The sequence below is a fragment of the Pomacea canaliculata genome, linkage group LG7 (assembly GCF_003073045.1).
Source record: "Pomacea canaliculata isolate SZHN2017 linkage group LG7, ASM307304v1, whole genome shotgun sequence".
Taxonomy (NCBI): Eukaryota; Metazoa; Mollusca; class Gastropoda; order Architaenioglossa; family Ampullariidae; genus Pomacea; species Pomacea canaliculata.
Genome location: NC_037596.1, coordinates 29,095,328 through 29,105,779, shown reverse-complemented (window position 1 = coordinate 29,105,779; position 10,452 = coordinate 29,095,328). Strand labels below are relative to the sequence as shown.

General features: G+C 41.0%; 1 protein-coding gene across 1 annotated transcript; it reads right to left on the bottom strand.

Annotated features, from left to right (window-relative positions):
• Positions 1 to 3,730: 3,730 nt before the first annotated feature.
• LOC112569297 lies at positions 3,731 to 10,451 on the bottom strand. Its single transcript, XM_025247052.1, has 7 exons — positions 9,688 to 10,451; positions 7,207 to 7,359; positions 6,813 to 7,076; positions 5,979 to 6,100; positions 5,359 to 5,455; positions 4,842 to 5,006; positions 3,731 to 4,304 (listed from the first exon to the last, which is right to left on the bottom strand). Exons 1-7 carry the CDS (start codon positions 10,412 to 10,414, stop codon positions 4,060 to 4,062), a joined length of 1,773 nt encoding a protein of 590 aa, XP_025102837.1. The 5' UTR covers positions 10,415 to 10,451; the 3' UTR covers positions 3,731 to 4,059.
• Between the last annotated feature and the right edge of the window lies 1 nt (position 10,452).

Here is a 10,452-nt window from a genome sequence, read left to right as displayed (position 1 = left end):
ACAAATACCTCAGCTAAGTTCAATATGTCATATAAAGATTACCTTCCTAGCACTCTCTCCTGTTCAGGAAATTCCAGTTCTGTTATCTATCTTAAAACCTCACTAGCAATAGTTGAGTACGTTACTCACAGCTCATCGTCATTCTTAGGGATGTTGCCCTCTACCTGTCCCCCCAACTAGAACCCAATAACACAAATACACACACGAAGGACATACAGACTGGTCGTGTCTAGTGACATAAAGCTCCTCGAGGAGTAGCAATTAAAAAACTAAGCTAATCTATTAACTAAAAATTACATCTTGGTTACCCTTTAACAAAGCTATAGAACACCGTAGACACTTATGATGAAACAAAACTCTCCTGTTGCGCCTGCTGGGGAGGACCTTTGCTAGCAAACCATCTGTCACATGCAAAGCAAAGCAAGCTCAATATTAAGGCCATTAACCGAGTTAGAAAATCTATTTTTGCTGTAAACTCCAAAGACCTTCAAGAAAACAATCTGATCCCATGACACGTTACACCGAACAAATATGGTGGAATGTTCGTGAAACTTTCTGCAAGGTTCGTCACAGCGCTTTACTTGGCCTGGTTATCACCCTGGTGGTGTACCGGACAACCTACAATAAAATTTGCCACAAGTGACAAGGCCTACGTGTCTGTGTACGTGGACTCTTACGACAAGTCCTCGAAAAGAAGGTCAGTGGCACAGAGTTTACAACAGACTCTGACCTCAACTCCAAAATGGCTGACTAGGATGACAATGTCACAACACCGCCGTGTTGTGTGATACGCATGACTGGTGGCTATACACAGAACCTTGCTTCTTGTGCTGAGCTGTATAATCCTTCACACTTATTGAAGTGTTCACGTTTGTTTGGTCTGAAATGTACAGAGGCGTTCTCAAGTGTGAACGCTTTCTTTAATGCAATCTTTGCTTTGAGTATATCTTTCTTATTAAAAATCGATTCAAGGTAGCTTACGGCAGACGACGGTTGACGTCATTTTCCAGGCTATTTTTATCCGGTTCGGGGGTAAAGGTCGAGGCATTTTCTCGCTGTAGTCAGGCCCATGCTAGGCATGTCTGTGTGTGTGTGGGTATTTGTCATTGTCATATTTTTCATCCTACATTCTTCATGTGATCTTGTCAAACTCGTCCTGGTTCTTGTCATCACTGCGTTTTTTTTTCTATTTCCTCACATCTTCATCGCCCTTTCCACCCCTGCGTGTGCGGATTCTCAATCATCCTACGTTTCGTCATCCTTTCATTTCTTCGCTCCGTCTTCTTCGTCAATTGGTCCTGCGTCGTGCCGTCAGCAAGGCAACTGTGAACTGTGAACTGTGAACGAGCAAAGGGTCCCGGCACACATCGTACAGACAATGTGGTTGTGGTCAACGCGAGAGCGTGGCGTAAGGTCACATAACTGAAGGAGACAGTGTATACAGAGTGCAGTGTCTACATCTACGTCAGGACTTAAACTCAGGGGCAACAACTCTTACAGTACTGTGTCGCGGTTAGAGCTGGTGTGTAACTGGTCTTTTTATATTATTATTGTTATTGATTATTTTCCCCTTACATCCCTCATTTTCTTTTCTTTGTGTGGGGTAGTCCCCGTTTCTCTTGCGTGTAAGTGTATTTCTCCATTATATATATATATCTATTTTTTATTTATCTACTTTTTATATTTATTTCGTCTTTGTTGTGGTCTACGTTCATCAAAGGTTCGACAGGTAAGTCTTGTCCTGAGCGACTGTGTGTGTTGGTGCCGTCTGTGTCAGCGGTTGCGAGCGTGCATGCGGCGACGCTGGTGATGATACTCGACAACTATGAAATAAACAACAAAGCTTCAGTGTTTTCTTATTATAAGAGAGTATTGGCATCCATGGATAGTTGCCAAAGCTATAAACTGGAGACGAGGATACACTAGGGTAAACAAAGTAACATAAGCTCCTTTCGTTACAAAACAAAAGCCGATTAATGTTTTGTAGTAAGCTGCCGTGAAGCTTAATACTGTACATATCAGCTGTTGATATTTTGTTGATATGAAACGGACGGTTGGTAATCCCATCGATTAACGACTTAATTAAGATTAAGTTATACGAGCCGGGTTTTGAAACAAATATTTGATTGATGGTAATCGTGGCTCTTAACATTTTTGCTGAACGTCAGGACGGGACAAGAGAACGAACACACTAAAACCATGCTAACAACACCTGCAAAACACACCTGAATTGAAAATGGCGTTAAATGTTATAAAAGGAAAGGAAAACTTAAGTGAGATAGGTTATATAAACTAATGACAATAAAACACACATAGTACGCGTAATGTTTGGAGAACAATCTTAAGGAAAACATTTTTTTGGTAGAAGGCTTACTTTTGTAAGAGGCTTACTCTTTAATTTCCTAACTTTTTGTTGCTAAGAACAACGAATGCATAATACAAATTGAAAGATATATTAATACACCATGTCGCTGAATGTAAAAAAAATAATGATTGAATTACTGTGTTTTTGTATTAACCTGGTAACTCTTATGTTTTTGTTGTTGTTTAAATCCTCTTTGCTAAATTGTACTCATGTGTAATCAAAGTATGCTGACAGGCTGCTTACAACACACGATGATGTGTAGTCTAACAGCTGTTGCCATTATAATACAGAAGAAAACAAACAAGGGGAGACACGTTTCTTTCGATAAGCCTAATCCCTGTTGATTTGATTATTGAGAGGCACAGTATAAATGTTCTCCTCCTGTCTTCATTCTAGACACCGAGGTTTGATCATCTGACCTTCCTTCTCTGACGCAATCAGTGAGTTCTCATAATGATTTAAATTTCACATGTGAAGGGCAGAGTGTTAGACGTTTTGCAGACATTTAAAAATTATTTGCCATAGGCTGATGTACATTCAACCACATTTAAGCCTTTAACAGGTAATCAGATAAGATCGTACACTTTTGAACTATGAAAGTGTTTGCAAATACAAATTTATACATGCGTGCTGCATACGTGTGTGCATATCTGCTAACATTGTAAAATGTAGACTTACATTGCTCATCCAAAAAAAAAATTAATAAGCAGTAGGTGCAGAATATATGTTTGATATTGATTAATGAAATGCATGCAGGCTTTCAAAAAGACAGAGTCAACTGTCTTGTTTGAGTGAAGTAAAAGAGAGAACATATTTTCAGAAGACTATATGTACCTGAGTGCGTTAGGAATGAGGGGTTGTCACATCTGTCTGTTGGTAGGCAGGGATTATCACCCTTACCGGTATACTAGTCGGAATGCGTGGAAGGGAAGACATTTTAAGAAATAGCGTGTATCAATGAGCAAAAGGTTCACTGAACCTCAGATGTATGCCAAAAATACTGTTAGGTTATTCCCAAGCCAGTCTTCGAAGAAGAGACAGACTGTGGCAAAATTATGATTAAGAGAGATTTGGGAATCGGATTAATTCCTTGGCTACTCAAGGTATGGGATAATTTGTTTTCATTATCTCCCTACCCGCTAAAGAATGGTGTGAAATGATGTAATATATTTGGGTAGAAGTAATGATAATGGAAAGAGTTGTGGTTGCCGTTGTAATAGTAGGATAGTATTATAATAGGAGGAATGAAGTAACTAAGAAGGAAGACGTTTAGAAGAGCATCCTCAACAGCCGCAGTATCTGCCCAGTCACCACCCGCTGTTCATGATTACTAAAGTTGTATCGTCGGCAGTCAGGTGTGTATCAGTTGATAAGTATACTTTTGACACCGTGTTAGAATACTTTAAGTATTCTCAGCTGTTATGTCTGACTACAGTTCATTACATTTTTACAGATAATTAATGTGTTTTTTTTTCATCAATAAAAATAAAACGTGTTTATGTTTGCAAGTTATAATCTTTTAGCAATACGATCAATATAAAAACAACTAAGGGAGAATATGCTGCACTGTATATATATATATAATAAAATATTGAAAGATCAGTCATCTACACTGAGGTGACATCACGAGGGTCACGTGTGGTGTAGAGTAGACTGAGGGTGTAAGCAGTGAGAGTACAGGAGACAAGTCGGTGTTACACTGGTCGCACTTTCATCTCGCTGAAGGTGAAGCTCCTGTCGTCACTGTTGGTGTGATACCATCTGTTGCCGTCAAAACCCGAGGCCCCGTCAGCCTTGTATCGGCCGTTGAGGTTTGAGAAGGAACACTCATTGTACCACCAGGCGCCGTGACGGTCAACGGCACATTTTTTAGTCCACTTGTCATTGTCTCGGTCATTGGTTGAAAAACTCTGGTTGTTGTTATACTCCAAGCTGTCACCTGTAAACATACGAGCACATAAACACCATAAAAGAAATTAGTTTCAAGGTTCTAATAAAGAAATAAAAGATTTCGTTGGTTTAATTGCGCAAAAGTCCCCGACTTGAATAGCACACAAATGAAAACAAGAGAAAGAAAGAATCACAGAAAATAAATACAGAAGGTGCAAGTTTCCCATTGATGTCGATAATCTCGTGCCATTCATTCTATCAGCTGATTTGTTGATGTCGCTCATCATATGTTGTGCTGTATATAAACAGATTTCTGTCTATGTGGTTACCTCACTGACATACAATTATGCCAGTAAAATGGATATTAAACCAACACAGATAAGACCATCGGGCTCATAACAGGGTTGGTTTGAAAGGACTTTAAAACAGTCATGTGAGATGTGCTGAAGGACAACATAAGAGTTGACACAAACGTTTACTAACACATCATTTCCATAGCTGGTTGTTGTACACACAAGCTGTAAAACAACAAATGATTAAGCAGTATTACTGCTACATTTGAATATTGTTTACTAGACACACGTACCCGCGTTACCCGAGTAGCCGGACACGGTCAGTGTGTAGTTTGTCTCAGGACCGTCCACCCTGAATGTCGAGTACTCAGCGTAGTGACGATGTCCATCAACATCTGCGAGGTCTACACGCAGTCGGGTGGGTCTCCCTTTGGTCAGGGTGTGAAGCCTTGATAAACCTAAAGTATGGGATCAAAGGGAAGACGATAAGTGGCAGAAATATCCTACTGTGTGACAAACCTCACTCAGAAGTTTATAAGAGAGGTGAAACAAGATGGTTTAATGTTTATCTCTCTTTCATTATACATACTAGCTTTACATAGATACAAAACATGAGTAACGACAGCACAGCTAGTTATTAAAAAAAAGTGTCTTTACTTAAGCTTTCTTTTGTCGTCTACAACAGTGTTGAAAAAATGTTTTGTCTCTTGCTTTTGCACAAAGTATAGATAAGAAACAAACTGCATTATGTGAACCTTTCGGAGAAAACACGAGGAAGACGGTGAGAGAAAGATTAAACAGAAATCTCACCCAGCCAGAACTCCCCGCTGATGTCACCAAAGCCCTGTTCATACTGTGTCCAGTTCCTGTAGAAGTCAACGGAGCCGTCACGGCGTCTCTGGAACACCTGACCGTGACAGACAAGGTCGTTACCTTGGAAACGTGAACTCTGTCTACTAGTTGTCTACACCCACAACGTCACTGAACACGTCTAAGACAAGGGTGTGACACGTGTAAAGTACTCAATAGTTGGTATGTAGCGGGTATGGAAAGGGAGAGAATTCCATTGTTTTGCTTTACAATAACTAAACATCCTGTAGCCATCTGTTGTTTGTCGGTGACTGGAAGAGTAAGAAGACAATAATAAGACGAGGAGCGGAGTTGTCTGACTTGGACGTAAGGGAAGAGCAGTTTAAAAAAAGATCAGGACAGGTGTCTGCTAAAAATTTAGAAAATAAGACGATGATACACACAAGCAGACCATGCCTCGACAACATTCAATACATTCACCTGAAACACATGAAACTGTTTGAGACATTATAGCACACTTTCTTTAGCCTGACATTGCCACACACTGACATACTAAAAACATAGGATTAACACACTAACAAACGAGCATACATAACACACTGACAAACACAAAGACATACCAGCCACCCGCCATTGCCAGAGTCCATGTCACACCACACTCTCAGTTTCTCTCTGGTTTCTGGCAGTTGAATGGAGTAGACACCGGACTTCCTTCCCGATATCTGCAAGTCCCGACATGACTCTGTTTGACATTAAAACAGTTCTCCATTAATGTATCATTTCCATCAAAATATTCACCATTGCATTACATTACAGTTAACTAAGAGTGCAGTAATCATTAGCACCAACACACCAGGACAGTAGTTACAGTTCAATTAACTGACAGTACAGCAGTGGGGTACATCTCGTCACGGATGACATATTTTATGCCAGCGAACCCTCACTATCACTAAGGATATTTTTATTCGATTATATGGCATTTGCAAAACCATCTTCTCCGATTTTTTTTTACATGGATATTTTGTACCAATATAAACTGTTTGTGTTTGTGTCAGTGTAGAGGGGAATCTGACAGACCAGCGGGAAATAATGTTCGGCGGGGATATGCTCATCAACACCTGGAATTTGTACTTCTTGTACTTTTTGTACTGTAAAAAATCAGGGGATCCAGGGTTTCTAACATGAGTTTTCAAACGACAGACATAGGATAGCATGTGTTTCAGACGACGGAGAGAAAGTGGAGTCTCCCCAGCTTCTGCGTACAGACTCTGTACAGGAGTGGTGCGAAAGGCTCCCAAACAAATGCGGAGCCCTTGATAATGAATAGGATCGAAAATTTACCGGTAGGACTTTCGAGCGTTGCCAAAGATCAAGCAAAAGCAGAAAAAGTAATTCTATTTTAATAAAACCTCATAAATTAATGCACCAAATTGTGTCCGTGTGCTCTAACTTACCTGCATCACTACATGAGGAGTCAGTTTCCAAGTAAACCAAGCCGTCAATACACAAACATCTACCCGACACACACCGACTGTTAGGGTCAGGACATTCCGCGTGGCTGTTGCAGGGTGCGTTGTACCACTCTGGTCCCGGGTATGAGGCTGGAGACTGCAGGCAGCTTCTCTGGTAGTGGGTCCACCCTGTACTGGTGTGAGGATACCACCCTGACTGAGCGTCGCGTGCGGTGAGGTCATGAAGCAGACAGCGCCGTCCTGTGGCTACCACGTAAGTGAAGAATAAATAACACTCTCTCAGCCCAAACATAAGAATAAATCAAATGTACCAGGCAAAAAACAAGCCATATAGTCTGTTCTGTAAACTTAGGACCAAACAAATAGCCATACAAACCTCTGAAGTCAAAGGACAGACAACCTCTGATGCTGACACACAGGTCGCTGCACGTCTGCAAACTGACTCCATCCCGTGCCACCATATTGTGTCCCCTCAGTCCGCTCTCAGGATACTCCATGAAGGTGTTGTGCAGGTGGGCTGGACTACATTCTGATACACATCATTGTTCTCAGTTACTACTTACACACAACTCGCTCTTTAAATACAACTGTAGTGCTCAGCTTCCTTCTACAGAATATTGTGAGCAGTACTCATAGACACTTACATCTTTGTGTGATTCTTAATATAAAGATGCTTTTTACTCTTTGTTTACTTCGAAACCTTTTAGTTAATTGATAATTATTTAACATTTGAATAGCAGCAGTTAATGACCTGCGATGCAATGCTACTGATACTGTGTGTTTAGTTTAAGCTGTTTAAAGTTTTCTTTGACGACTGCAGCGACGACCTCACCCCAGACATCACTCGTACCGGTACAGGGAAGATGGTGAAGTGTCCATCCCAAAGATATGGAGGAAATTATTTAGAAAGTTTCTTAAAAAAATTGTCGAATCTTACATTCTCAATCATAATCTGTACATTCAACCCGCGAGGCCGAATAAGAAGTGTGTAGACTGTGGAGCTGGTTTATTGCAGCAAGGTTAATGGCATGGATAATGGTATTGTTGATAGTATCAATGATCCTGATTCTATTGATCGAAAAAAGGGATGTATGCCGGGAGGATTTTCGCATAATGCTGTAAAAGAGATGTTGAGCAGTACAGCTGAGCTCCTTTCTTTTTTAAATGAGACCCAAACCCAAATACATGTATCGCCCATTGAGAATATGGATTTAGGATATCGATTTCCACCTAAGTTCTGTATTTTTCCCACCTTGCAAAGAAATATTATCAGCACACCCATGTATAGCAGTACCAACAGTCTGGAAACTATACAACCTGGTCACGAGAACGAAGAAACAAGACTCATCTCAGTGCAACAATTGGTGGGGAATCATGCTATCCAAGGCAATTATATATACATATATTGTTTGTTGACTTTTAGAAGGCGTTTGACAGTGTAGACATGGTACAAAGACTGGTCCTGAATAGTTATTCACAGTTTCAAACTTACTAAACCTTTCGTAATGAAGTCCGGCGAAAGACAAGGTTGAATATTATCACCAACAATCTTCCTGATGGTCAGAAAACTGGAGTTTGCGCAAACCTGGACTTTGCATAGGACATTAGTCTCCTTACCTCAGAAGCAACAACAAGCACAAACCAAACCGAGTAAGGTAGTAGAACAAGCAGAAAAAATTATTCAGGGCTTCTGATTACGCAAAAAATTGCGTACAGTACGCATTAACAGTTCGGAGGACCCCTTCAATTTTCATCAATGGGGTCGCAGGGGACCCCTTCAAATTTGGGCGAAAAAACAGATACAAAATTGAGTAAATGTAGTGTCTGATATCGTAGCCCAATGTATTGTTGTCGTCTTCTACAAGGTGAGAGTTACTACCCTTGCACCTAGTTTTTACCCTTACCGGGAAGAGTTTCATTAATTTATTTCCAAGATGTTGACAGCATCGTTTAAAATCATCGCATCAGAAACGGAAAGTGAGCACCACAAGTACAGTGATCATAAGCTCATCACAGATGCTTGCACAGACATCATGGCACAGAAATCGTATCGCTTCTGACTAGACATTACAGTGCTTTGTGTGCCTGAAAGGCAGTTGAACAAAGTAATTGATTTGTTGATTTTTTTTTTCACATTGTGAAGGTACCCCTTAGAGTTAGCCTGGGACCCCTTAGAAATCTGAAGAAGGGGTCCCTGGGACCCCAAAGAATTTAGCATTAGCAGAAGCCCTGATACTGGTTTAAAGGTAAGCATAAAAAAGACACAAGTTATGTGAATCAAAAGCAAGCAAAAACTCCCATTCTTGCCTCAAGGAGAGAACCTCCTGAAAACACCGGTACATATAACTGAAGTCCATTGTCTACAAGGGCGGTTGATCGGACGATGACATCAAAAGCCGCATCAACAAGGTAAGACTAGCTTGTGACAGCCTACTTCCCATCTTAAACTTACGAGCATTATTCTTCGACAGTAAGACCCACATCTTACACATTAAAGCAAACAAAGTCCTACTTTATGGTTTTAAAATCCAGAGAGTGACAAACACCATCAACAAAAAGTACAAAGAACTTTACCAACTGATGTCTACTCCATATTCTGGTAAAACGATGATCTGAAAACATCTCCAACAGATGACTTGTGCAAACGAACAGGCAAAACCGCCACGAGTCAGGACATCAAAAATCTCAAATGGGGCTGGGTAGACACATCCTGCGAAAACCATTATCTCTTGTTGTTGCCTCTCAAACTATTTTGTGGGTTTTATTCAACTTAAAATCATTGAACTGTTTTAAGAATAGATTAGCTATATAAAAATATTTTTTTTCTAAAATCTGTATTACCTATCCGAATACTCACTCTGAGAGCACGTGTAGTCACGTGTTGAGAAGAAGAACCCAGGTCTACAGCGGCACCTGTTTAGAAAGCACATGGACTTTTCCTGACGACACTCGTCGTCGATGACACAGGCGGCCTTGTACCAGTCGTTCAGCATGGAGGAGGGAGCAAGGCCTCTCGTCTGTCCACTTGTGATAATTCTTTTGACCAGCGGGGAGACGAAGTACACGCTGACACCTGTTCTCTGTGCCAAGGACAGAGGTGAGTCTGTGTGGCGCGTGCATTTAATTAATGAACCTGAAGTGTCAGTCAAGGTGAAGGCCACACACTGGGTATCTTGAATACAAGATGGGTAGCAGTCCTGTACGGAGGTGACAGGAGGGACGTCAGACAGAGAACTAGAGTTGACAACTACCATGGTGTTGTGCAGCTTTACAAATGTCTCCAGTTTGTCAACTAACATGATAGTCTGCCACTGACGGTCGGTGACTGCCCTGTGGATGTCGCCAGCACTAAACACTTGACACTTGCTGCCTCTGTTGTCCCTCGTACACAAAGGACAAAAACTCACAGCCACGCAGCCTGCAAGTTGATAACATTCCTCAAGACACTGGTCAGCGGACTCGGCAGCTCCATATTTCGTGTTACCAATCAACTTTGTAGAAAGCAGTGTCCTACCGGTATCTCTACAGTCAACTAACAGGTCTTTCCTCTTTAAACTCCGACAGTATTTGGTCTTGACAGCCATGATGTTCTTCTTGATCCTGTCGCGGTCAATGCCATAAC

Excerpts from the sequence above, each read along its gene's own strand:
- LOC112569297 (XM_025247052.1), bottom strand. The coding sequence starts at position 10,414 with ATGGCTGTCAAGACCAAATACTGTCGGAGTTTAAAGAGGAAAGACCTG. Across the intron at positions 6,101-6,812 it reads CTCCTCATGTAGTGATGCAG|AGTCATGTCGGGACTTGCAG; the intron begins GTAAGTTAGAGC and ends AATGTCAAACAG. Across the intron at positions 4,305-4,841 it reads CGGCTACTCGGGTAACGCGG|GTGACAGCTTGGAGTATAAC; the intron begins GTACGTGTGTCT and ends GTATGTTTACAG.